Raw genomic sequence first — 27,766 nt, 5'->3', positions numbered from 1 at the left:
AGCATAATGCATGATAGCTTCACCTTTACACGTAACTATTATCGTACAAATTCGCATGTAAATGGGCTTTAAAAAGACACTAATGTGGATTTACACTGAAACTGACCCGCAGAAAACTTGTCATGTGAAGGTTTTTTGTACTCCGGGGCCACAGGTCTAATTTTCATACAGGGAAGTTCCAATTGTGAAAGGGCCGGTGTCTCTTTTACACGCCATGCTTATCACTCAAAATTTGTTGAAACAGACGAAAATGAGCCATCTCCCTTATTTGCGTTATGACCCCATAACGGTTATTTTATTTTTCAACCGATGGAGCTGTGTGAGCGTTTGTTTTTGTGTGGCCAGAACTGTAGTTTTTATTGATACTAATATAGCGTACGCACAACGTTTTGATCGCAGCTTTACTTAAAGGGGTTGTCCCGCGCCGAAACAGGTTTTTTTTTTTATTCAATAGGCCCCCCGTTCGGCGCGAGACAAACCCAATGCATGTGTTAAAAAAAAAACAAAAACACGTTTAGTACTTACCCGAATCCCCGCGCTGCGGCGACTTCTTCCTTACCTTACTAAGATGGCCGCCGGGATCTTCACCCACGATGCACCGCGGCTCTTCTCCCATGGTGCACCGTGGGCTCTGTGCGGTCCATTGCCGATTCCAGCCTCCTGATTGGCTGGAATCGGCACACATGATGGGGCGGAGCTACAAGGACCAGCTCTCCGGCACGAGCAGCCCCATTCACCAGGGAGAAGACCGGACTGCGCAAGCGCGTCTAATCGGGCGATTAGATGCAGAAATTAGACGGCACCATGGCGACGGGGACGCTAGCAACGGAACAGGTAAGTGAATAACTTCTGTATGGCTCATAATTAATGCACGATGTACATTACAAAGTGCATTAATATGACCATACAGAAGTGTATGACCCCACTTGATTTTGCGGGACAACTCCTTTAAATTTTTCTTTAAAATGGCAGGATGACAGAAAAAAACTCTAGTTCTGGCATTGTTTTTGCGGCATTCACTGTGTATGGTAATACAACGTTTTGATATTTCAGACTTTTACGTATGCCGCAATACTAATTTAGGTGTTTTTTAAATTTTTTATTTATTTATTTTTTTATGTGCCAGGTATGAAGCAAACTTTGCTCCCAAGTTTGCTTTGTATGTCCCCCTGCGACCCAATGTCAGATATATCAGATATAGGTTGTTAAGGGGTTCAGCAGTGACCCAATCTATTGTGTCTGTCCCTACTGCTGTGTATATTTTGCAGGTTGACAAATTTTATACGAAGTTGGCAAATTCTTCTTTCTAGACAATAAAGTTTAAATCCTACCTGCTGAGTATGGGAATTGCCAATCCGGTGACGCGGGAAACCCACGGTTCTGGTACGCATTACCACATGCAGCTGGCGAAGCAGCTGGCAACAATGTTGCAGGCACCATTGGAGGTGAGTGAACATGTCTAATATACATAGCTTGTTGTAATGTATTGGTCGTTACAGAGTTTATCCCATTAGGACAACCCATGCCCATTTACCGAATTCGGCCGAATGGATACTGTAGAGAGGCGGCAGCAGAGAGCTGCTGCAAGCCATGGCATCTCTGTAAAGTATTGGCATGCCCATATATTAGTCACTGTGCAATACTACATTTCTCCGGAAAAGGCTGTGCAGGGTTACTATGGGCTTCAATGGCTCAGCCCCCCGATCAGCACGCTTCTGGGTGAGCGCACCCTTTTTGATGAAGAAAAAGCCACTTGACATCACTGTTACACTGTACATGTATTACTTTAGGTTTATGTAACCAGGTATATGACTTTTTCTTTTCTTTTTAAGGAACGAGGGGGTATAATGTCGCTTACAGAAGTATACTGCTTAGTCAATCGGGCCAGGGGCATGGAGGTAGGTAAGATGCTGGGGAATTGCTTTTTTTCTACTGAAACATACATGCTAACCATATTATTACAAAATTAGAAAAATGCAGCTGCTGTCTTAAAAAAACAGTGCCACACCTGTTCACAGGTTCTAGGTGGTATTACAGATGCGCCCCATTCACTTTAATGGAGTTGAGCTGTAATACTGATCTAATCTGGGGACTGATGTGGGGCTATTTCTAGAAGAAACCAACCATGTTTTTTTTATCCCGTTCAATCTATTTTAAGTGATTTGGTATAAACAATCTGCTCTTATATTCCCTATGAGGTCATGTGTATATAAATCAGTGGGATTCCCTTAGCCCAATGCTAGCTGAGTAGAGACGTGCCCAGTGCGGCCTTGTTTGGCACTGTAGTCCCGTGTAATACGTTCACGATTGTCTTCAGTGGGCGTCCTACAGTGATGTCTGGATTAGATGACCTCTTCTAAGTGATCGCTGAGCAAACTTTGCATGAATCACTAGTATAGGGCAATTCCAAAAGAATAGTACAAAAGTGAAGCTGATTTTTTCATAGATTAATTGACATCCAACAGCTAAAATGACATGAAAAGATACAAGACGTCTTCAAGTTTTTAATGCATCTTACAGATGTTCTATTGGGTGGGTGGAGACTCGGAAAATGTCAAGTCCATAAGCCAGTTCTGCCGGACGCGCCCCAGCATATCCTCCGATAATTCCACTGTAGCAGAGATGCGTTGTTTTAGTGCCACCAATCGTGCCCACATTGAACATTTGTAAGGTGCATTAAAAACTTAAAGATTTTTTTTTTTCATATCTTTTAATGTTATTCTGATTGCTGTGTCAATTCATGTAAGAATGAATAGTCTATATTTTTGCTCCATTCTTTTATAATTACCATGTACAGGTGAATATAAGGAACTTCGTAATGCATCTTATCAGAGTAAATGCTTTCTCCCCCACTTGTCAGTTTCCTTTCCTCTTCATAAGTTGTTCACTAACACTAAAATGCTAAAAGAAATTTGGTAGACCAGATGGACTGACAGATCAGATTACATGCTGCCCATATAAGTCTATAGAGAGGAGTAGGAGTGAGAGTGAAGCAGAGAGAGGCACACTGCTAAAGCGAATAGTGTTTTACTGTCTCACAGCTACTGGAATCTACACTTCTCAGTACTTCTCTATGTCTTCCATATTGTTGTTTCTCTATATATGAGTTAGTGACAGGATCTCTACTTCTCTCTGTGTAGTGTGTAAAAGTCATCATAGCAGCTTGTGTTCCCCCACCAGCTCAGGGAAGACTGACAATTACAGATACAGCCTACAGAGGGGGAAACTGGTGGTAAATGCAGGATACACGTCATATAATCGCCAGAAATAGTGTCATTTCTTATGTACACTTACATGGCAGCTTATTCTCAAGCCGTCAGATGCGCTTTACATTTCTTATTCTGTTATGTGAGGGAGAAGCCAAGTACGGGAACAGGCTCTAATAGCCAAGCTGAATATTTTTGGACCTGCAGTACTATAATACAATATAATATAGTATATAATAAATATGGATCTGCATAGGTAGTGGATTGTGATGGCATTACTCTTTTTCACAGTTGCTCTCTCCAGAGGATCTCGTAAATGCCTGCAAAATGTTTGAATCCCTGAAGCTTCCTCTGCGGTAAGATGTTAATGCAATGATTAATTTCCTGCTTTCTCTGCGGACACATCAGTGCCCTGCAGTCCTTCAGTTCCTCACATATAAGCATTCGGCAGACTGCCGGATGAAATGCTGAGGCCCAGGATAAACTTCCTGTCTAGATCCCCATTCAAGCACTTTTGACCTGCACCAAACAATAAGACAAAGGTGGCCGCTGTTTCTCCAGTGTGTTAGAATGTCGTAAACATAACAGTGCATGGCCTTTGCTTTCCAGGATATGAAATAATAAGCATTATGGTACAGGATTCTGAAATATAGAGACTTCCGGGCATATAAGTAATATATGCAATGACCAGGCTCAGCTGGGGCTATATGTGGCTACAGGGACTAGTACGCCATCTGGTCTAATCAGATCCAACTTTTTTCTTTCTTGCAGGCTTCGTATTTTTGATAGCGGGGTCATGGTAATTGAACACCAGTCACACAATGAAGAGGAAATGGTTGCTGCTGCTTTAGAAACGGTATATTCAGCTTGTTCATCATGTGTTATATATCTTGGGGTACATTCCCACCTGGACCTGCCGTTCCGGTCTATTTCACTTGTTTGGCTCCATCCTCAGTGCCTAATAATACTGGAACTGCTGGATACGCCACATGTCTCATCCGTATGTATCCCATTGACTACTAAGGAATCCATCCGGATGCTGGCATTCTCCCAGATGAAATAGTGCAGCATACTGCGCTATCCTTGTCTGGGATTTTATGGCGGATCTGCTCTGAAGGCTTTCAATGGAACCTTTGATATAGGCGTGAACCAGGCCTAATTGTGAATCTACATCTGCTGAAATTAATCTGTCATCACAATTAATATGGTATATAGAATGCAAAAACAAAAGGACCCCCGGGAGGGGGCACTTTCTTTTATATTGTTATATCCCTGGCAGGCAGAATGTAATGTATTGCATACAAAGCAAATAAGAATTGGCCAGAAGAGACATCAAATATAGTGCATCAAAAAGCTTTTGCAGAATTCAACTAACAAGCAGTCCTACAAATTGGGAGGGGGGGCACGTAAACTTTCTTAGGTGGCTTGAATGCACCTTGTATACATAGGCATAATATTAGGAGATCTAATAAAGGAAACTTTAATGCATTATATTAAAACACAAGAGTTACAGAAGCCAATGTAGTAATAAGTAGAATTAATTTGTAACTCCGTTTTTGCTCTTGTTTTTCACCAGGTATCTGAAAGGGGTTCACTGACTTCTGAAGAGTTTGCCAAGATTGTTGGAATGTCTGTATTGTTGGCCAAAGAAAGGTATGTCCCATCTGCGTAAAGGGGTTATCCAGCCTTTTAAAAAAATTGATAGCCTAGTCTCAAGATAGGCCATCACCATCTGATTGGTGGGGGGCTGACATTCGGGATCCATGCTGATTAGCTAATTGAAGAAGCCATGGCACTCATGCAAGCGCTGCAGCCTCTTGACTGATTACATCTGAGCACAACCCTGTCAGCTCTGAATAGGCTGCAGCGCACCCACAATAAGCTCATCAGAGTCCTGAGTGATGGATCCTTACCAATTTATAGTTTGATCTCCTATCCTCAGGTTAGGCATCAATATCTGAAGGCTGGATAACCCCTTCAATGGTCCCCCCCCCCCTGTTCATGCTTCTGTGGCTTCTCTAACTGCATTCTTGTTTTTGACAGATTGCTTCTTGCTGAAAACATGGGACATCTCTGCAGGGATGATTCAGTCGAGGGATTGCGCTTCTATCCAAACCTGTTCTTGACGCAGAATTAAGCATTTGTTGGAGATGCCTGTACAGCAGGGCCAGAGATCAGAATATGAGACAGATCACACTCAGCAGGAGGCCGCCCCTGCACAAGAGCTGCAGAGTGATGACGACCTGCTCCGGCAAAGCATGGTGTTGGCCATAAACTAAAAGAGGTTGTATCAGGATATAAAGTTAGCCTTTCTCCTGGGAATAGGGGATAACGTTATGATTGGTGAGGGAACCCCCACCTATCCTGAGAACAGGATTTCTGATGGTCTCCGCATAAATGAAAGTAAAGACGTGGGACATGCATGTGTACCGCCACTCCATTCATTTCAATGACAGTGCTGGCAAGTTGCAGTGCTATCCTTGAAATCAATGCAGTGGAGGCGCACATGTGGACCGTCGGCATCAGTGGACGTCCAAGTGGTTATCCCACCACTGATAATATAGTTACCTGTAGATGGAGCGTAACTTTATATTTTGGTACAACACTTTTAATTGAAATGCCCTTCTTATTCATATTTACACGTTTCTCATAAAATAGCTGAAGATTATTTGGCCAGAAGCCTTAAATGATAAAACTAGTGTAACAAAGTGTGAATATGGTGTCATTTCAGCATGCTGCTATCATTATTCCAAAGGGTGTCTTACAGATAACAGGTGCATTTTGATTGGTTCATAAGGGCCAGCTCCTTTTTGTTTCCTAGTTTTGAAAAGTTTGCCCCATTGATCCTTAAGTGAAGGTCTGTCTTTTAACGCATCTCATTTCAAAGGGGTTGTCCTGGGACTTTACTATTGATGATCTATCCTTGGGATAGGTCAATCACTAGTTGACCAACAGCAGAATCGCCACCGTTCAGCTGTTCACCAAGCTAGCTGAGGTTAAGTAATCAATAGTAAAGTCCTGGACAACCCCTTACACTACAATACTGGCACTATGTAGTTAGTACCCAATACTGTAAACGTACCGACAATACAGCTGGCACTCTGCTGCTATGGTTGGGATAGGGGATTTTGCAATAGTTGCGATTTCTTCCATTCTAACTCATTGGAAGCCATGGTCCGTGGTGGATATGGTATTTAGGTGGTTAGACGCAAAGGGGAGCTCCTGCTATCACCCCGTCACACCCCCACAATGGCTTCGCTGTATGCCTATGGCAACTGGGAAACTAAAATAGACCTCCAGGTCTGCCATGTTTGTATGCCTATTACATCCTGTGAGAGGCAGGACCTCCAGGCATCAGATACTGCAATGCAGGCAGATTGCAGGTCAAGGGTCAAATGTAAAATTTAAAAAAAGTTGTCAAATTAGTTCAGAAATCTAAAAAAAAAATCTGAAAGGGACGAAAAAGAAAAATTAAAGTACCCATAGTTTAGTATCAGCGCACACAATGAAATTATTACGTTATTTATCGCACATGGTGAATAGAGAATTTTTCTCCACTTTTTAAGTGAATTTTATTGGAAATGCTAGTGGGGTTTAGTATATTTATATTGTCTGTTACTGCGATACCGAGGTGGCGGTGGGGGAACACTTGTGTGTTTCATCTTGAGACCATAAAAGACATATCTGGCATTTTCGCAGCTCCGCAGCTGATGACAAGCCTTGGGCTGCACGCTCATTTACTGTTTGGCGCTCTTTCATGGTGTTGATAGTACTTGACAGACTGGCAGAACAGGTGACTGAAAAACCGTCCTCTTTCTGCACTTCTTCAGTGCTCTGATTTCTCTTCTTCCTCCTCCTGGTTTTCTGTCCTCCTTTTTCTCTTGTTTATCAGGATTTTCTAGTCTGGTGTAAATAAACTTCATTCTGAAAATGTCTAGTATGCGTTATTTCAGTTCTTCACCCATTTTCAAATCCCTGTTTGCGGTCAGTGAAAATGAACACTTTTCTTTACATCCACAGGTTTAAAAAAAATGAAGAATGTGCAGCAGATAATGATGGCGCACGCCTTAAGACATTGTTCATAGTCCTCTTAGAAGCGAATAGAGAGAGAAATCCCAAACCCGTACATGGATTCAGCAATCATGCAGGGTATTCTGGGAGTAGTATCAGGGAATGGCATAACCAACAATTGCCTGATATTTTCCAATTAAAGGAGTATTCCCAGCTTAAAAAGCGATGACCTATCGCTAGGATTGCTGACATTACTTTTTATGATGGATGGGGGGTATGAAGCCGGGGACACTTGTGTATATGAGTGAAGGGGCTACACCACTGATGTATATCCCCCCCGACTACTTGATGCTCCTGGCCACCCAGTTTTATAGGGGACTGCAGCCAGCCCCAGTGATCATAAAGTGGTCCTAGCAATAAGCCATCACGTTATAAGGGACTATGTAATACAATGCCTCATACTGGAAGCAGGAACAAAGACACAGTGGGACAGTTACTGGGGATTAAAAGACCCTGAAGTTGCTCCTAGATCTTGCTGCCTTGTAGACAACCATTTACAGCAGGGTATAACCTTGTCAGACAGGTTGTCGTTAACTATGGGCTGCCATTGGCATGTAAGACATGCCTGATTATGGGTGGATTTGCCCATGATGGATTATGTAGTGTATGAGTCCACTCTTAAAGGGAATCTGTCAGCTTTAACATACTGTCCAACCTGCAGGCATGATATTATAGAGCAGGAGGAGCTGAGGAGATAGTTATGTAGTTTTGGGGGAAAGATTCAGTATAACTTGTATTTTATTCATTTGTATATCCCTATTCCTTCTGAGCTGAACAGTCCAATGGGCGGTCCTATCAGTGATTGACAGCTATTTCTAGATGTATAGTTGTCAATCACTGATAGGGACCGCCCACTTGACCCCTCAGCTCAGAACGTGCAAGGATATAAATGAATAAAATACAAGTTCTATAGTTTTATTGGGAAAGATTCAGTATAACTTGTATTTTATTCATTTATATCTCTGCTCCATTCTGAGGTCCAATAGGCGGTCCTATCAGTGATTGGCAGCGATTTCTTTATGCACAATTATACACAGCTGGTCAATCACTGATAGCACCGCCCACTAGACCACTAAGCGCAGCATAAACCGAGATTAATATGAATAAAATGCAAGTTACTTGATCTTTTCCTACACCATGTAACAGTCTGCTCAGCTGGTCCTGCTCTATAGCCGCTGCAGGCAGAATGGGCTACAGTTTCAATCTGACAGGTCCCCTTTAAGTGATGTGCACCACTTCATAACTTAGGATCAATTCTTGTCAACTACCCTATCCAATTTCATTTCTAGAAAATACGCTATTATGAATAAATGTGGGCCATAGTGTATAAATCTGTCTTGTATACTAGTGGTTATTCACAGTGTTGAAAACCATATTTGATCTTTATTAGAGATGAGTGAGCATACTCGCTAAGGTAAACTACTCGAGCGAGTAGTGCCTTATACGCGTACCTGCCGGCTCGTCTCTAAAGATTCGGCTGCCGGCGGGAGAGCGGGGAGGAACGGGGGAGATCTCTCTCTCACTCTCTCCCCCCTACTCACTCCTGCAACTCACCGCTCACCCACGCCAGCAGCCAAATCTTTAGAGACGAGCAGCCAAGTAATCGAATAAGGCACTACTCGCTCGAGTAGTTTGCCTTAGCGAGTATGCTCGCTCATCTCCAATCTTTATGTAAACTGCTTCTAAGTTGGGTGAAACACTGATGAGCAATAGATGTAGATGGGAAGGAAGGCACAAGACAATAACTTTTTGTATAGTGATATTTTATTACAGCAGTGATGGCTCCATTCATTACAGCTTGGCGGAGAACTACATTTTCTTAATGCTATTTAATAAAGCATTATTTAAAGACCCTGCAGTGCTTTATTTTCCATATTGTGAGGTTGACTGTATGTAAAGCTTATAGTAAAGGCAAATGCACATGGGGCAGAGGTGCTGTAGATTTTTCAGATAAATTTGCAAGTCTTAAGGCCCATGACGCCAGCTGATGATCGCTAAAAAAAGATCGCTAATCGGCAATCGTTTTAGCGGTAATCGGTGAGTCCAAATGTGCGCCCCCTGTTACGCTTTTCGGGCACTATTAGCTGATTGTTAAATTAAGTCAGACCTACAAATCGTTAGTCAGCCTAATCAGCAGTTCTCAGCGGGTAGTGCTGATAGCATTGTTTTCTCGGGGAGAACAAATGATATGAGTGCAGATAAGAGCCCTCAGGCTATTAACTGCATTCAGAAAAGGCTTCATTTGCACACCTAATTGGTATTTAAGTAGCTACTTAATAATTTATGCAAAATGATCGCTCAAAGCTGTCACTCAAACTGTCATTTGGGCGATCAGCCTGTGTAAACCAGCCTTTACTGTGGATTTGCTGCAGTTTTCACCTTACATATTGTAAATGGAGAATATCCGCACTGAAAATAAAAAAAGAATTGACATCTCTCGGATTTCAAAATCCATAATGCAGTTTGATTTATGCATGGACATTTTTCCACAACATGTAGATGAAATTTTAAAATCTCAGATATGTTGCTGGTACTGTATTACTCTGCAGATTTGGTGTTGGAAAATCCTAACATAAATACAGCACCAGAGCCAAGCATATAACATAAATACAGCACCAGAGCCAAGCATATAACATAAATACAGCACCAGAGCTAAGCATATAACATAAATACAGCACCAGAGCCAGGCATATAACATAAATACAGCACCAGAGCCAAGCATATAACATAAATACAGAAGGAGAACTAAGGATGGTTTCACAACTTTGTTGGGGGTTTCAGCTTACTGCTCCATTTTAGAGAGCAGGAAAGGGGAATCCCCATTCCCCAACTGCTCCATTTTAGGATGGAACCCAACAGCTCCAAACGGACCCCCATTAACTATATTCTGGCTTTTAGCCAGAATAAAAAGCGCTGCATGCAGCGCTTTTTCTTCTGGTATTTTTGCCGGATCTGCAACGCAGATGTGAAATCACCCTAAATGATTCTGTTGCTAGCGTGCTGTTGGGTTGTGGAGGAGCTAGAACCAGGAGGAGAATGATTCGTGCAGTTCCACAAGATGCTGCTGCACATCATCTGGCCAGGGGGCAGACGTAAGGGTGAGATTGCCCCTAGTCTACATCCACCTGGTGCTCCCCTTACAATCTGGCGTCCTGTGCATCCGCACTGGTTGTACATAGCAAAGGCCGGCCGTGAAGACACTATAATCATTGCCTGGTTGCACTTTCACACTTGCAGTAAGTATTTCTTTGCATACACATAGTTTGGAGAACTAGTTGATCTTTAGTTTCCTTCCTAAACTTCCTGGTGGGATTGCCCTGCTCTGATGAGACATTGTCCCATGGCACAATGAACATGTGGCTATTCTGCAATATCTCTCCTTTGACTTAGTTTATGATAGAAGCAGCGAGGGGAGTAGTCAACCCTTTTCCCTCTCCACCCTTCCGTCAGGGAGGAGATTGTATTAGCTGCGACTTGTCAGGGGAAACTGGTGAACAAACTTTTTCAATCTACTGGAGAGAAGCTGCAGCTGAGTCAGTGCCAGGGAGATGCCTACAGCTGGGACGTGCCCCTGGCATATTGCAGCAGTATGGCAGGTGAGGGGTAGTGACTCCATGCTTCCAGTCAGCAGAGGTAGTGGGATGCAGCAAGGCGTCCTCATTGGCGGATAGCCTGCAGGTTGGAGGTAAGACTTTTTAATTTAGTACATTTGGACAAGCGAAGGCATGTCAGAGCCGGGACTGAAATTTATTACCATGTTCCTGTGTATAACATCCTGCGTGATTTCTTGCCCGTGTGCACATGTTCTAGTTTCGCTTTACTTTAAATTTTAGCTTTTATTTTTGGTGTTGTCTAACTTTTATTTTCTCTGTTTGATCATATGTTTAATGTTTTTTAGAAATTGGACCCATTATTAAAATTGTCCATCATTAAAACTGTCTTTTCTTGTTGGCCTGTGAGCCTTGATTCTGCAAAATGTCAATTAACTCTTTCACAATCGGGGGTGTTTTGGGCCTTCATGCCTGGAGCAAAAGTCACCTTTTGGAATGTTGCTTACATAAGGTGAATTTTTGTTTTAGTCTATCCTAAAATTTGTGCTTCGTTTTTCAGGACACATGCCTCATTACGTAAATTACGATATCAATTGATTTTGAAGTTTGGAGGTTTTTTGTTTGTTTTTTAAGAGAGAAATAGAAAAAAAATACAGCTTTCCTAATTTCCCCACAGTATGTTTTAAGGTTGTCATCACTGGATATTGACAGACTTAAGATATTGGGGTTCATTCACATAAAAGTTGGAGGTTCTGTTTAGAGCCTCTGTTAGTGAATTCCACTAAAAAAAAACTAAAAAGCGCCATCTCCACCTATAAAATGACGGACGGAAACCAAACAGACCCTGTTTTAGTCATTGGGGACGATTCGGTGCTGTTCAGTTCCTCATAGGACGCTTCCATTCGGCCAGTGGGTGACATTTCCCTGCTCCCATAATAGAGCAGAACTGTGAGCCTAGCCCTAACTTTCTTATTAATTCACTTGCAATAGCGGAAAAAACAACCTATTTCAGGTCCCCAAAATTTTAGAATTCCTCACCTTGGGGAGATTTCCATATCCCTGTCATAAACCTCCTCAAGGTTCTTTTTGACAAGTAGGGTGATCATCCTGAAAAGTGTGACCCTACACAGGGACCTGTTCATTCTTCACCCTATAATCACCACATCCTCCCAATTGCTGTCTATTCTGGAATATCCCCCAAGGTCATCGGGGAAAAAACCGACATGAGCTCAGAGTAATCTATAGATACTGTATGTAGGGCTGGGATAAGTGTATAGTATAAACCTACAAACAATAAATTGATATTTATCATTTAAAGGGAACCTGTCATCACATTTGAGCTCGTTATTGGCCTAAATGGTGCTGGAATAGGGAGTCCTGGGAGCTGTGTGTCATACAAGGTGCCCCGTTCCTGTGCGGTGTCCCCTTATATTTGGTGCATGCACACAATGTGACTCTTTTCAGCCAGCTGTACATGCACACACTCTACCATGGAGATGAATGGGAGAGCGTGCGCACACAGCCAACTGAAAACAGTCCTGCCATGTGCACATGGCAACTTCATAGGGAAACAGCGCAGGAACGGGGCACCCAATGAGCATGCATCACTACTCTGTTATGGGGCTCTAAGGTGTGGGATCAGGGATTTCATAGTGTATGTATGGGGCTCGAAGGAGATGACAGGTGCCCTTTAAACAATGCAATCAAACAGGAGTGTGATATTATGTGTAAGGAAAGCACATGTCCCAGGACCTCGCACACATCTCACCACTGGGGGCGCTGGAGGCATGGAGCCAAAACAATCCATCACATTAGTCGAAGATGATTGGCAGTCCATCTATATACATATCTCTCCAATGGGGGAGCTTTAAACAATCTACAGCATTAGCCAATAACTTATCTGCACCCCTGTAATTGGTGAAGCTGCCAGCCATCCCGAAATCCCTGGCCAGTTCTAAAATTTAGGGCACTGATATCCGTCAAAAAAATTTGATGCGTCCTGTTTGGGTTTTTTTTTAAATTTAGACTGGAGACACTTGAACATGTTATGGCTGTGATTAGCGTCACTTTACAGCTCACACATAATGCTGGTGAGGAGATCACATCAGTATCTGACCTGTAGACCACTATCACTTATGATCTTCATCATCCATCATGTGTCCGTAAAAATTGTCGGCTGACAGTGATTTTTTTGGTCAGTTCAGCAAAAAAGAAAAATTGATGCTGGCAGCCGCGGTAGTTGGGCAGCATGTTGTATCCGCGGTAGTTGGGCAGCATGTTGTATCCGCGGTAGTTGGGCAGCATGTTGTATCCGCGGTAGTTGGGCAGCATGTTGTATCCGCGGTAGTTGGGCAGCATGTTGTATCCGCGGTAGTTGGGCAGCATGTTGTATCTTGGGCGTCTAACCAACAAATGTTAAAATTTATGGGCGCTGAAATGATACGTTGTTTGTGATCCTGCAATTATTTTAAGTAAATGAATAAAAGTTACATTTTAAATCTGTCAAAATCCAGTGATGACTTTATAATTATACGGCCGATCCCTTTGTACCTCGCAGGCGTTGGAGGCCCCGCACTGAACGCTTGAACTTGTCTGTCTTTGAAGGTGGATTGTGACTGAATAATACTAACCCCCAAATAATTTGTTTAATTCTCCTGCCCATAGCGATGTCACCGTGCAATGTGTGATGTTGCTATAAGGGTGCGGGCAGACGAGCGTAGGCGTATTTACGTTCGCACGAGCGCAACGTATAATCGCCCGAGCGATCGTTTTTCACCGATCACGACCAGAGCTAGAAAGCGTATTTTGGTTTGTTCCTACTTTGCAAACGGTCTTTTCGGCGATCGAATATGCGTTGGCGCGTATTTCGGTCGCATATGTTCCGTTTTTTTTCGAATTGCCGTTTTTACGCGCCGTAAAATCGCCCATGTGAACGAATACATTCGAAACCAACGCCTCAGATGGTCACGTATATACGTTTGGTCGCAAAAACGCGCCGTTTATGCGCTCGTCTGCCCGCACCCTAAGGCTGCTGCTACAAGGGCCTTAAGTGCATTTGTGCAATTGGCCTTGCGCAGATGTACACACAAGTGCATGTTTTAATGTACTTTTTGTGCAGGCAAATCGTGCGCATTCACATGTGCCCAAAAAACGCAAGCATGCCCCCCAATTCATAGAAATGTTCAAATAAGTTAATTAGTTCAATATGTGCTATTTTCATGTGCAAATGTGCAGGAAAAGCAAACATGCGGCGTTTTTTTTTTTTTGCGCATGTGAACGAACCCATTGAAATCATTGGGTTCTATTCACTGCATATTGCACGCGCAAATTGCCGTGCAAATACATTCATGTGACACAGGCCTGATGGTGAAAGCAAAACCCCTATAATAGCTCTGAATGTATGTTCCTTGATCCAGTTTTAGCCACAGCTGAAGCATCCAAGTAAAGGTCCATTTACACAGAGCGATGATCGCTAAAAAAACAAACAAACGCTAAAAGGCGATCGTTTTAGTGGTAATCGTTGTGTCTAAATGTGCGCCCATTGTGCACGTTTTGTGCACTGCTAGCTGATCGCTAAATTCAGTCCAACCTAAAAATCATCATTCAGCCTTATCAGCAGTTCTCCACGGGGAGTGCTGATAGCATTGTTCCTGCTGGAGAACAAAAGAGCTGCATGCAGATAAGAGCCCTCGGGGTATTAACTGCTTTCATCTAAGACTCCATTTGCACACTTAATTGCTCTTAAGTAGTTGAGTAGCTACTTAATAGTTTATGCAAAATGATCGCTCAAAGCTGTCACTCAAACTGTCGTTTCAGCAATCATCGGACCGTGTAAATGGGCCTTAAAGATTTTTTTAAGTAAGGCCACCTGCACACAAGCAGATTCGCATTGCGGAGTGGGCGTCCGCCTCCAGATTGCGCAGCAAATACCACCCATTGCATGCTACGGAAAAGCGTTTTTTCCTGCCCACAAGCAGAAACGACTTGCGATTTTGTGCTCGTGGGAGAAAAATTGCAGCATGTTTTATTTTTAGGTGGATTCCGTGCTGACTGCTTCCATTGAAGTCAATGGAAGCCATCTGACCCACGACCCTACCGCAATCATCATTGCAAAAGGTTCACTGGATCGGTATCCTCGCCTAGCGACAGTGCGGCATAATCTATACTGCGCTGGCACGCCGCCCAGGACGGCTGCAGTACAGAATAAGAAGAATCCGGACCGGTACGCAGGATCACTGGTCGGGCACAGGGTCGGATTCTGCTGTGGGATCCCACCCGGCCGTGTGCAGGCAACCGTAAGGCGCAAAACTAGATAGGGGTGATGTAGAACTGACAAAAATTGGTGGCTGGGTTAATTATTGTATGTTTAGTCTAACATCCAGTCTGTGTGATGGGAACATATTAATGCATGACCACCTGAGGCCATACTTTTAGCATTTTTGTCTCGTTGTCTGCCCACTGTTGCACAAGAAAACCCCAGGAGGTTGACCGTTTCTGAAGATCTGGCCCAGCTCCGAGTTGCCAACCTGATTTTTTTTTCTGGATAATGGATCCAAAAATCAGACAGACACTATTTGTTTTATGGACGCATTTAACAAAAAAAAAAAAAAAAAAAGCCCTAAAGAATGATAAAGATTCTAAGTAATGTGTCTACGGCTTAGATACTACTATGTAAACCCCAGCGGCATTTACTGCGAACTGCTAAATGGTAATAATTACACTCACGATAATATGTACAAGCGTAAAATAAAATCACGGATAGATCACATTTTTTTTACAGACAGTGGAAAAACAGTCCCCTATTTCTACAAATTGTCCAGGAGTGTTGGCGACCAGCCTTGGCTGATATCCAGGCCTCGTTGGAAGCCTTTCAGATGCCTCAGTTCTCGGGGTTGTCCCGCGAAACAAAGTTGGGGTATACACTTCTGTATGGCCATATTAATGCACTTTGTAATGTACATTGTGCATTAATTATGAGCCATACAGAAGTTATTCACTTACCTGCTCCGTTGCTAGCGTCCTCGTCTCCATGGTGCCATCTAATTTTCAGCGTCTAATCGCCCGATTAGACGCGCTTGCGCAGTCCGGTCTTCTCCGTGTTGAATGGGGCCGCTCGTGCCGGAGAGCGGCTCCTCGTAGCTCCGCCCCGTCACATGTGCCGATTCCAGCCAATCAGGAGGCTGGAATCGGCAATGGACCGCATAGAAGACCTGCGGTCCACCGAGGGTGAAGATCCCGGCGGCCATCTTCGCAAGGTAAGTAAGAAGTCACCGGAGCGCGGGGATTCGGGTAAGTACTATCTGTTTTTTTTTTTTCAACACATGCATCGGGTTTGTCTCGCGCCGAACGGGGGGGCCATTGAAAAAAACAAAACCCGTTTTGGCGTGGGACAACCCCTTTTAAGGCCGGATTCACACAAACATATGAATGCATTTTTCCACATGGAACTGTCTTTTACTGTACTTTTTGCACTTGCAAATTGTGTGCATACTCAAAAAATGCCGCAGCCACGGTCCAGTACATTGAAATAGCTAATTAGCCCAATTAGTTTCATATGCTCGATTCTCCTGCACAAATTCGCAAAAAAAAATTAGAACTTTTTAGCGCGACGGAATTTCACACGCAAACTACACGCTTGTGAACAAACTCCTTGAAAGCTATTCTCTGTGTATTGGCACGTGCATTTACGCACAAAAAGTTTGCTTGTGCAATATGCAGAAAATGGCAGCCATTGATTTCATTGGGTTCGTTCACATGCGTGTATTTGGCGTGTGCAATTCAGTTGTAGCATGCTCAATATCCTGAGCATTTGCACAGAGAAAGAACACATCTGGAACTCATTAAATTGGTTGGCCATTTGAAGGGTTGTGAGCATCGGTGCGTGTTTTTTTTGTGTACGCAATTGCTCATGACTTGTGCGCACAAAAAGTACAGTAAAAAAAACCCAGTGTTCTGCATGCAAATGACCGATGCACAAAAAGTGTCTGTGATGTCTGAACCATTGGTCTGAGAATTCACGGACAGCGTGCGGCCCAAAAATACAGCTGTGCAAGTAAGGCCTAATGTGGATTCACACTGAAACTGATCAAAAGGACAATGTGCTCGCTGGGAAGCGCCAATCATGAAAAGACTGGTGTCTCTAATGAACTGGCCAATTGGTGTATTTTCGGTGTATTGGGATATTGTTACATGTTGTACATGTTACATTATTACAGAACGTCCCCGAACATGAACCCCATACGCTGTGATTACTGGACACATGTGGGATATTTAGGGTGTGTAACCAACATGTACCGGGAAGCTACTGTTTAGTTGTCATATTTGCAGGAACAGTCCAGTGTTCTAGACGCACGCAGAGCTGAGGAGGAGAACTGAAAGCGCCACAACACGCATGTTTGTGAAGCCCATGCTTTCCAAGGATTTCCTTCACATTAGCGATGTTTTCATTGTTGTGATGTTGCTGGGGGAACAAAAAATGGCGGCATGCCCTATCTTTCTGCGATGTACTATTTTTCTCTCCCATGTTTCCCTCCTTGCACGAACTTGTGATTTTTGTACTTTGCGATACATTTTTAACATTAGAAACTCCCATTAAGGCCTCATGGCCATGGCACGCGTTGATTTCAGGCAGGGAATCCCACAAGGAATCCGCCCGTGCCTGCAGCCAGTGAGCCCTGCTTACCAGTTTCCCCTGGCAGCGGTATCCATGCTGATCCCTCCACTTCCAGGTTCGCTGTACTGCGCATTGGTCCTCACAGCTCGCCGTCGGACATGCGCAGTACAGGTTTGTTTGTGTTTTTCAATCTCCTGCTTTCCCGTGGATCCGCAATACGTCCACAGTGTCAACTGCGGGTGTGCCCCAGATTGGATAGCTTCCATTGACTTTAATGGAAGCCGTCCCTGCGGGATCCACAGAAAAATGGAGCATGCAGCAATTTTATATATTTTTGCGGACCAAAGGGTCCGCAAATCCAATCCGCATGCTTTTATTCTATTTGCGGACGCCCATGCTTCTCTATGAGCGGCTTGATTTGCGGATCTCCCACATGGATTCCGCAAATCAAACCTGCCCGTGGACATTAAGCCTTACTTTCTCCCGAGAAAATCATGGGTAGCAGCGACACAATGCAAGATTTTTCGCAAGAAAAAGAATCAGTCACTACAAAATCACGTGTACAAAGCTGCAATATCGCTGTTGCCCATGTGAAAGAGACCTAAAGAGTCAAAGTATCAAATACACCGAATTCCATACACAGTCATAAAATTCTCTCCAGTACCAGCAAAACTCGCTATGGTGTTGCGATAACCCATAAAACCGGAGAAAGTGAAGAAAGAATAAAATAATGTAAGTGACGTAGTGATACAAAATGATGATCCACACCATTTAAGAATATCTGGGCTGTGAGTCATTGTTGATCTGTGCCGTAACTATGTGCTCACTTTATACCCTGTCACCTCGGAGGTATTGAATAGTTATGTGTATTTCCCATCTGTCTTTGTGCAGGTAACAAGCCATGGAGTGATACATACAGCTAGTTACAGAATGAGACAGCTACTGACCAGCTTCTCCTATCTATCTCTTCTGGTTCTCTGGGACTTGGGTAAGTTGGGCCAGTGTAATATGTTCATGTCAGGATTGACCAAGAGTTCTGGTGTGAGAGCAGTTACCTCTACTTGGAGAAGACTCTATGAGTGCACAATGAGCTTGTCGGAACATCTTTACCTCCTGCCCCTCCAAATCCCTTTTCCAATATAACATAACCGCAACTTCCTACCAGCCAGAGCTACAAGATTATGGCCATGTCAGTCTTGACTTCACATTCCATCCTCCTTGTTATACTGCAGTATGATGTTGGAAAACAGTTCTAAGCGTCAGTTCCTGCTCTACTGATAGGACTCCTCACGCTTGGTGTGTACATCCAGCATGGAGAATTGTCAGGCAGGCGAATGTGGATCTGCTTGCTACACACCCGTTTGACTTTGGGCTATCTATGGAGGCAGCACGTGGGGTACTCCAGTTTGCACCCCTCTAAGTGGGTTAAGGTCTTTGCTGCCAGTCCCGAAGCCATTACTTGTCCAGATAATCCTGGGAGTGTAGCTGCTAACACTGCACTGGGCCGAGGCGCGGTACCTGATGGTCTGAACAGGAACGTAGCTGAGCCTGGCTACAGCCAGGGCTGGTGGCACAGATGTGTTAACAAGGTCCAGACTGTAGACCAGGGCAGGCAGCAGGCAATAATGAAGTACAGAATACAAAGCCAAGGTCAGGGTGCACAGAAGTAAGGAGAGTCATGAGTCATGCAAGGGTCTAAGATACACAAACCAGGGCTTTGTCACAATCTACAGTATGAGACCAAATTGCTTAGGTATTATTAACTTTGTTGGTAACATTGCGCACAAAGGACATATTGTAAATAATATCTAATTTAGGTTAAAATACCCCATGTTACAAGTGAGTGGTCACAAAGTCAGCTTAAATTGGAGCAGAAAAATTATATGAGAAAGTCCAATCATTCCATAACATATCATGTAAAGTTTCTGAACGGGTTGTCTTCTGCTAGAAATTTGGGTTACATTAGGTTTACTCCCTATATTCATACATTTGCATGCTCATGTCAGCAGCATCTCACAAACCTTTCCAGAATCCGCTCCTTTCTCCTTGCGGAAACATCAAAACTTCTATTGCTGCTTCAGCCTGATTACTGCAACTCACTGCTGATTGGTCTTCCCCTAACTAAACTCCTCTCTCTAATGCATTCTGAAAGCAGCTGCCAGGCTTATTTTTTGTCCAACACTAGACCATACATATAAACCACAAGGCCTGTGCCCTGAATCTGGGCCACCGCATCATTTTATGTGGCCTGCCAGCCATGCAGCAATTTACTCGCCCACCCTGCAGCTCTTGGCCGGTGGCGCAGTGCAGAGCCTGTGACCACTGACCTCTCCTGACTGCTGACGTCTGCGGCAGGGTAAGAGGTCAGCAGTCACAGTTTCAGCAGTGGCTGTCACCGCCACCAGAATTGCGGACTGGGTGAGTGAAATGCCTGTACGGATGGTGCCAGGCCAGAGGCCAATAGAGGGATGCTATTGGCCTGGCACCATCCCAGGGACTACTACGAGGGTCACTATTACTATTGGGGCTACTATGGGAGTCACTATTACTACTGCGGTCACTATCTGCGTCAATATTAGGGTTTGTTCACACAGGCGTAAGTGCATTTCGGGCATAAAAATATGCTGCACCAAAATATGTCATGCCGCATATTTTTGTTCATGCAATTGCACATCTCATGAAAAAATAAACCCATGTGAATGAAACTAATGGCTTCTATTTACCGTATACTATGCGCACAAAAGCCCGTACTAAACAATTACATTCGGCCCTTTGAAGGCACCTCTGCACTAGACTCATGCACCCCTGTGTCTGTTAGAAATGTGGATATGGATCCACTGCGTCAAGCTACCGGATATGCGATGGCCCAGTCCAGCAAGGCTAACAGCTGACCCTCTAGCGTGCGAATGTAAGATACCAGAGGGCTGCAACCAAGTCTGGGGATGAGAACTATGGAAGGTACCTTGCCCTGAGCTGCTATGAAATGAAAAGAAGACCCTGCCTATAAGCAGGACTGATCTCCTGAAAAGGACAACCCCGTGGTTTTCCCTGGGAGCTAGCTGACCCTAACAGGACAGAACACCTATATAACAAAGGACAGAACAGGACTGGGAGGAATAAAGGAGCAGCGAGAGAGACAGGCTTGAAAGGATAATACAGCGGAACAGGTGAAGACTATAGGCAGAGGAATGCAAGAACAGACAGAACGACTAAACACAGGACACTTAATGCAAACTCAATAACTGCAGAAACAGGAGCTAAGCAGGGAGTCAGAGAGCAACAACACTAAAATGAAGTCCCAGCTCAGCTATATAGGAAGCTGCAAAGGTCCTGCAGCTAAGCAGAGAAGCCCTAATTAATTACCGAAGTGCTAGAAGCAGGTAAGAATGAGATCAGGTTACAGGGATAGCGGGATGATGCTTGCGTCTGCCAGAACCAGGGAAAGAGAAGTTAGTCTGAACAGTAGATCTAAAAGTGTCAGTCACTACACTGCTTGCCTTCTACCATAGAATACAATTTAAACTCATTACTCTCATCCATAAAGCTCTCCACAGTGCTGCACCGCCCTATATTTCCTCCCTCATCTTTGTCTACCACCCTACCCGTGGTCTCTGCTCTGCCAATCACCTAACTTAGACTAAGTTCCTCCTTCATCTGAGCCTCCCAATCCCATCTCCAAGACTTTCCCCAAACTCCACCAGTTCTCTGGAATGCGCTACCCCAGACTATCAGACTGAACTCAACAATGCCAAGGCAACGTTGGTGGCTATAATTGTGGGATGTTTTTTTTGTATAATGTGCTCTTCTGTGTGCCCCTGCCACATCATGCAGTATGTTTTAGTCTTTAGGCTTTTGTTAACAATCATTTTTCTGTTTTTCCTATAGTTTTCAGTGACCCTGGCTACCTACTCCTGAAACAATCTCACCATACAGCTTTAAGCAAGTCTCCTGTCTATGTGGACTTTAGTATACAAGGCAATTACACTTCATTGACAAACATTTCTGTAAATCTTCAGGATGTAAAGAGCAACCAAATAGTTGCAAGTAAAGAGCTTGCAACCAACCAGTCACAAGGTGATGTGGAATTTGAGTGCATCCATTTCATTTCGGCAGGACTCTATCAGTTTCAGTTAAGCCTCGAGACAGAAAATGATAGTTCCATTTCTTTTACAAGTGACCTCCTAAATGTCACCTGGCCAATTTTTCACATTGATTTGAACAGGACAACAAAAGACACGCCGAGATCTTTCCAGGTTGGGATCTTCACCAATGAACAGTTATGTTCTGGATTTCCTGATCGAGAACTGAAACTTCTACTGGAGGTTGAGCATACGCACAGCTTTCAAGAGATGGAGGAGCCAAGTGCCGACAGATTTATGCTGTATAAAACATACAAGGAGGTCCCACTGTCCTCATCTCAATGGGTAGAGTTTGAATGTGCATCTGTACGACCTGAAGCTTTCATTACAGTGTCCCTTAAGCCCATACATTCCGAGTCAGTCATTGCCTATATGGGGCCTGTTGACCTTGTCAAGACCTTTAAATATAAACTGGCTACCTTGATGGAAAAAAAATGTGATACCTCAATGGCTATTTCCGTTATAGCCCCTCCATGTAACTATGCTGAAGGGAAACTAATTGTGTACAAGGAGTCGCCCAGAAGCCTGGGTGAAAGCATCACTACATTAGTGGAAAGTGCCCTATTAAAAGGAAAGAAGAGTTCTCTCTTTAACTGCACGTTATTTGAGATTGGCAAAAATAAGTATTGCTTTGAGTTTTTGATGTCTTCAAGTGGCACTTTGAGCAACTCTGCACCTCGAGCCAAGCAGTGTGTGGAGATTCGGAGAGAAATAGGTAAGGAAATGTATCCAGGAATATAAATATTTCCGGGTGTTAAACTGTATCCTTGATTTTGAAGCACTTACTGTAAGATACTAGATGATTGTATAAATGGCCATTGTCAAATACAGTATATAGTATGATTTTGGAAGTAGTTGTAAGACAACTTTTATAACATGGCTGAGATACAGCAGCTCTGATCTCGTATACATTTACATAATGTAGTCACCATATAATGTAGTCATATGATCTACACAGTGATAATTATTACAGTGCAGTTGCCACTTGTGAACACAGGTGATGTTTCTTCTGATTGGAATTCTCCATTTTAGTTTATCTTCTCTATCTGGGCCCAGACCACCATGAAGACTTCTTTCAGCCATGGCTTGTCTCAGCACACTCTTCTTTCTGTTTTGCTGCTGAGCTTTCAGTACCCCCAATAGTTCTAGTGCTACCACAAAGTAATAGTACCTCTCTTTTATCTCAAAAAGTGATAGTACCCTTCTGTGGCCCCACAAAATAATAATGTCCACTGCAGTGGTCAGCCCCCTCAAAACTTTTGCCATTAGAGCGAGTTGATAAGATTTCTCAAAACAAGGTTATCATTGAGTTTAATGGTATAAATCCAGCTTTGGCCGGCCATCCCCCTAGTGGCAACTGCAGGCAACCACAATTTTATCCTTACAGTTAGAGTTCCCCAAGATTCTGTAGCTTATGAGCCACTTTGCGACTAAGTAATATAGAGCCCCACTGAATATCACAGGTGAACTTTTAAATATATGATTTTCAATATGCTTTTCACTGTAGTGTTAACTCCCAGTTGTATGGTTTTGAGGAACCCTGAATAAATGGTACGTACAGATTTTCCATCAATGTGAAAACTAACATGAAATCAATATTTTATCTTTTTATACTATCTCAGAAACATGGAGCCTGTGGCAGCCATGGAGCTCCTGCAGTGTCACCTGTGGTGATGGCCACCGAGAACGGTACAGAAGTTGCCTCTCATCCTCACCTGCAAATGCTCAATGCAACGGGAACACAAAGGAGACATCCCTCTGCTCTCTGGAGGACTGCTTGAGTATGCCAGCTGCTCTTTACTTCATTTTGATTTTGCATAGGTTGTACAATGATCCACCTAGAATCTCCTGCCTACAAGTGTGGAAGAAGGAACTTGGTTCCCAGCCAACCCATGTAATCTCCATTTCTTGTACTTGAGCCCTTACAGTGCCACATTGCCAGTGCAGAGTCACATCTCGAGACCCTGTATGATTGTATTTGGCGTTTTATGGAACTGTTGTTTGGTCACTATGTTGGTATTATCTGAGTATTGTATGATAATATATAATTATATGGCACTGCTACTGAAAGTGGTAGTCCATTTGTAATCTACTGATGGCTTATCTATAGGGTCATTTTAGACTAGGCGAATGTCAGATGCTTAACGACCTGACAGTTGTTCCAGAGATTGTCGCTCCAGTACTTTCACAGGAGTAGAGCAGGCTGATGATCACTTCTGGCTGCCTGTCTCTGTTCAGAGTAAACAGGCAGTTCTTCATAGATGAATGACTGCCTGTTTACACAGGCCGATCATTGTTTGAGTTTTATGCCTGCATAAACTAAATGACAAATGATAAGCAAACGAATTACCATTCATCATCTAGTCACTTTAAGCAATTACACTGAACAATTATTGTTCAGATTCGCACAATTCAGCAAGAAACTGAACAATAATCGTTCCTATAGAATAGGCCAGCAATACCATGTTTACCTGAAAATAAGACACTGTCTTATATTAATTTTTACCCCCAAAAGAGGCACAGTGTCTTACTTTCGGGGGATGCCTTAATACTCACCTTGCAGGTGGCATCCCTGTCCCTCTTGGTGCTCTCCAGGCGCACCGGCAGTCTTCAGTGTCGTCCTCAAGGCTGCAAGAGCATTCTCTTCCTGGTAACGGGTTGAATACCCGGCCTCCAGCAAGAGAACGCTGCGATTGGCTCAGAACCGTTTTTTTTTTTCTTTAATGCAGTGTAGCTAGGGCTTATTTTTGGGGGACGGCTTATATTTCAACACCCCCTGAAAATCTGAATAGGGCTTCTTAACGATGTAAGTCTTATTATCGGGGAAACATGGTAGTAGGTCAGCAGGGGCCTGCTGAGCAGGATCCTCACTACTTAACTGTTTGCTGGGTCAGTGTACTCAGGCACTAAGCTGATTTCTTACTGCAGTACCCTGACAATGAGAACTTTGCCTTTAATACCAAGCCTGGCCACTGCAGTGGAAATAGACCTGTCTGTTTCCTGCAGAAATCAGCTCAGTGCACAAGTACATTAGTCCGGCAAACAGGTGATCAGCGGGGGTCCATGGCTGCAGACCCTTCGCTGATCTGCTATTGATTGCCTATCCTAAGGATAGACCATCAATGAATTCACAAGTGCACAATCCCTTTAAGCACTTTATAATATAGTTTTTGTAACAGTATATACAGTACTATATTATAAAGTGCTGTTAGCAAACCTGTATAACATTTGTGATTTATTGTGTGCCATACTGTATGCAATTGGGAATGCCTATAGAAGATACAGCATAGGCACTGTGTTTGACATTGAATAGTGGTTCTTAAAGAGGACCTGCGATGTCCTATTATAAGCATCACGGGATAGTCTGGAGCAGAGGTGTAAAGTGAAGCTTCTGGGCCCCAATGCAAAATCAGTAACAGGGCCCCCAACTATAATGCTTCATTCAAAGTACTGATCTCTTTATATGGGGAACAGAAACTTTATGGACTCTCTAAGGCTCAAAGATTTGTCATATTTTTCATTATGTCTCTGGACTGATGAGTTGTCTTTTTTTCTTTTTGGCATAGATGTGAAGCCTTCAAGCAAATCTACCACAAACAGCAATGAAAATCCCAAAACAAGTAATATAGTCACCATCACTGGTATTTCTCTCTGTCTTTTTATCATCTGCATCACTATTGTAATCACAGTCTGGAGGAGGTTTACTAAGGCGGGCAAGTGCAGTACAGTGACCAGAAGTAGCTCTTCTCATTCCGCCAGCTGTCGTAAAAACTCTGATGAGGAAAATATCTACCAGGTTCGTGAAAGCTTCTCCGATGCCGGGGATGGTCAACAGGAAAGCATAGAGGAAGAAGTTAACATACCTTTAAACTACAGGCAAAGCACCCGTGTCACTGAGGACCAAACCATGGAAGAGAATGACTGTTCACAAGCAAATAATCAGAAGTTAATACCACCAATCTTCAGTTATCGTCTTGCCCAACAACAGCTAAAAGAGATGAAACAAAAAGGTCTCAAAGAGGCTACTAAAGTTTATCACGTGTCTCAGAACCCAATGGCAGATACTGCAGTAGATGTCTCACTGGCTCCTCCTTTAGTCCCAGAAAACTTAGAGGAAACAGCCGCAAATAAGTTTAGGATACAGTCTCCATTCTTAGAAACAAAGAATGGCCGTATCCGAAATACCAGTGAGAAGCCTAACCCAAGGCCTCTCTTTCCACCAACACAAGGCCCAAGTCAAACACTACCTAAAATAACCCACGTTAGGAACTGTGATGCTAAAGGAAGGTATGACAAAGGATATCAAAAAAATAACAACTTCCGAAGAACTTCTAGTTTTCATGAAACCAAACACATTAAACCCTATCGACAAAGAAGTCTGACATCCCTGTCTCCGAGGCATACAATGGTTTATAACGCAAGGGCGAAGATGTGGGAATATCCCACAATGGAGAGACCTAAGGTTAAGCCAGTCAAACTAGAGAAGAGCCCAGAAAATCTTATAAGAGGCACCTCTTTCCCTCCCGATGCCTCTGGGCTGTCACCAAAAAATCAATATCTACGTCCAGGGGACAGTAAACCTGATTTAATATGTAGCAAGTATACAGCCGGTAAATCGAAACTGGAGAGATCAGAACACAATCGAATACAACAAGGTCCTTCACCAGTGGAAAAGTCTTGGAACCAGAGTCAGGATGCCTCGCCATTTCCTAAAGATAAGTACCAACGTAACCGTACCCACAGTCCGTCACATTACCGGAGAGAGAGATGTCAGAGTTTTCCATGGGCTGCTGATTATTCCTTCTATGATAATTCCACATTTGGACTCACAGAAGCTGAGCAACAGATGCTTGACTTGCCTGGATACTTTGCCTCTAATGAAGAGGATGATACAAGTACTCTAAGCATTGAAAGACTGGTCCTCTGATTATGCAGTCACAGTCTAGACATTTTTGTTTCTTTGTACATTTTGCACTTTGACAAACAGTACTGCTATGCCACATAGTTCCGTGGTGACCATAACAAGGATACAAATACAATACATTCAGACTTAAAGGGCACCTCTCACGTCCCCACATCACCAAAAACTCAGCCGATCCAGTGATGTCACCTCCTGAAGATGGCGTGCGGCACAACAATCTGATTTTTTTCTTGTGTGCGCGCTCTCCCATACAAATCTATGGTGGAGCACACGGGGCTCTGCAAAGAGTCAGATTTCCATGCAGCGCACAGACTTCAGAGGGTGACCGCTCTGGATCACGAGAGTGGGTGAATATAAAAAAGACGGCACCCGGCTCCCTGTCACGTCCCCTAACAGCACCATAACTTAGTTTATGGTTCTGTGGGGACATGACAGGTTTCTTTTAAAGGAGTTTTCTGCCCTCTTTTTCACTGATGATCTATCCACTGTATAGGTCATCTGTATTTGATGGACAGGGGTCTGCCGCTTGGTACCCATGACCATTAGTTGACCAGACGGACCACTGTCCAGTGCAATGGGCTGGATATTGTCAAAAGTGGACAGAGGTGGATATGCATGTGTCGGCTTCACTGCTATTGAACTCAATGGGAGAGACGCTCTACTACGGCACTTCCTGCTCCTCTCCTGGTTGGGACTCGATGTGAAGTCCTGACAAACAGAGAAGCAGGAAGGGCCATAGCATCTCTGCTATTGATTTCAATGTTAGTGAATCCGGTGCACGTACTTCCTGTGCTGACAACTAATGACAATGTCTGGCCTGCTGCAGGTCAGGCTCAACGATCAGCTGATGGACGGGGGTGCTGCGTAGTGGACTGCTGTCCATGAACTACTGATGACCTATCTAGAGGTTTTGTCAACAGAGAACCTGTTACAAGCATCTCACCCCAAGAACTAACTTCACTGCCAGCAGAGAATGAAACATCTGATGCCCTCTCTTTTCCTAACAAGCCCATGTATCTCCAACTTAGGTTCCAGAGTTATCCTGAGCCATATACGAGTATGAATCAGTAGGGAAGAGTCATCGGGCTGAGAAGAGTCATGGAGCGTCATAAGCTGCCGAGCAAACCACAGCCTTACTCCAGAATACAGCTCATTCTCCCATTACACAGAAAACCCTGCCTATTGGAAGAAAGGGGGTCGGTCTGCAGGATTTTCTGCATGTACAATATATGAAATAAACGCTCCTGTAGAAATCTTGCACAGAA

The 27,766-nt window shown here is 43.6% G+C and overlaps 2 protein-coding genes across 3 annotated transcripts in view; both read left to right on the top strand.

The window, feature by feature from the left end:
• Positions 1 to 7,139, top strand: part of VPS36 (vacuolar protein sorting 36 homolog) — a 32,406-nt gene extending 25,267 nt beyond the window's left edge. The window contains exons 9-14 of the mRNA XM_066582476.1: positions 1,311 to 1,445; positions 1,833 to 1,898; positions 3,498 to 3,562; positions 3,978 to 4,062; positions 4,783 to 4,859; positions 5,250 to 7,139. Coding sequence (XP_066438573.1) covers positions 1,311 to 1,445; positions 1,833 to 1,898; positions 3,498 to 3,562; positions 3,978 to 4,062; positions 4,783 to 4,859; positions 5,250 to 5,343 — 522 coding nt within the window. The 3' untranslated portion in view covers positions 5,344 to 7,139. The remainder of the gene's footprint in view (positions 1 to 1,310; positions 1,446 to 1,832; positions 1,899 to 3,497; positions 3,563 to 3,977; positions 4,063 to 4,782; positions 4,860 to 5,249) is intronic.
• Positions 7,140 to 9,766: 2,627 nt separating this feature from the next.
• THSD1 (thrombospondin type 1 domain containing 1) lies at positions 9,767 to 27,766 on the top strand. 2 transcript variants are annotated; one of them, XM_066582455.1, is made up of 5 exons: positions 9,767 to 10,962; positions 18,333 to 18,429; positions 21,327 to 22,295; positions 23,203 to 23,361; positions 25,147 to 27,766. In XM_066582455.1, the coding sequence occupies exons 2-5, from the start codon at positions 18,372 to 18,374 to the stop codon at positions 26,505 to 26,507; spliced, it is 2,547 nt and encodes an 848-aa protein (XP_066438552.1). In that variant the 5' UTR covers positions 9,767 to 10,962; positions 18,333 to 18,371; the 3' UTR covers positions 26,508 to 27,766. The 2 variants fall into 2 exon arrangements, with proteins under 2 accessions (XP_066438552.1, XP_066438560.1); XM_066582463.1 differs by lacking the exon at positions 9,767 to 10,962 and adding an exon at positions 15,101 to 15,123.

The sequence above is a fragment of the Eleutherodactylus coqui genome, chromosome 1, assembly GCF_035609145.1.
Source record: "Eleutherodactylus coqui strain aEleCoq1 chromosome 1, aEleCoq1.hap1, whole genome shotgun sequence".
Lineage (NCBI taxonomy): Eukaryota > Metazoa > Chordata > Amphibia > Anura > Eleutherodactylidae > Eleutherodactylus > Eleutherodactylus coqui.
This window is presented reverse-complemented; position numbering and strand designations above follow the sequence as displayed.

Excerpts from the sequence above, each read along its gene's own strand:
- THSD1 (XM_066582455.1), top strand. The coding sequence starts at position 18,372 with ATGAGACAGCTACTGACCAGCTTCTCCTATCTATCTCTTCTGGTTCTC. Across the intron at positions 22,296-23,202 it reads GGAGATTCGGAGAGAAATAG|AAACATGGAGCCTGTGGCAG; the intron begins GTAAGGAAATGT and ends ATACTATCTCAG. Across the intron at positions 23,362-25,146 it reads CTCTCTGGAGGACTGCTTGA|ATGTGAAGCCTTCAAGCAAA; the intron begins GTATGCCAGCTG and ends TTTTTGGCATAG.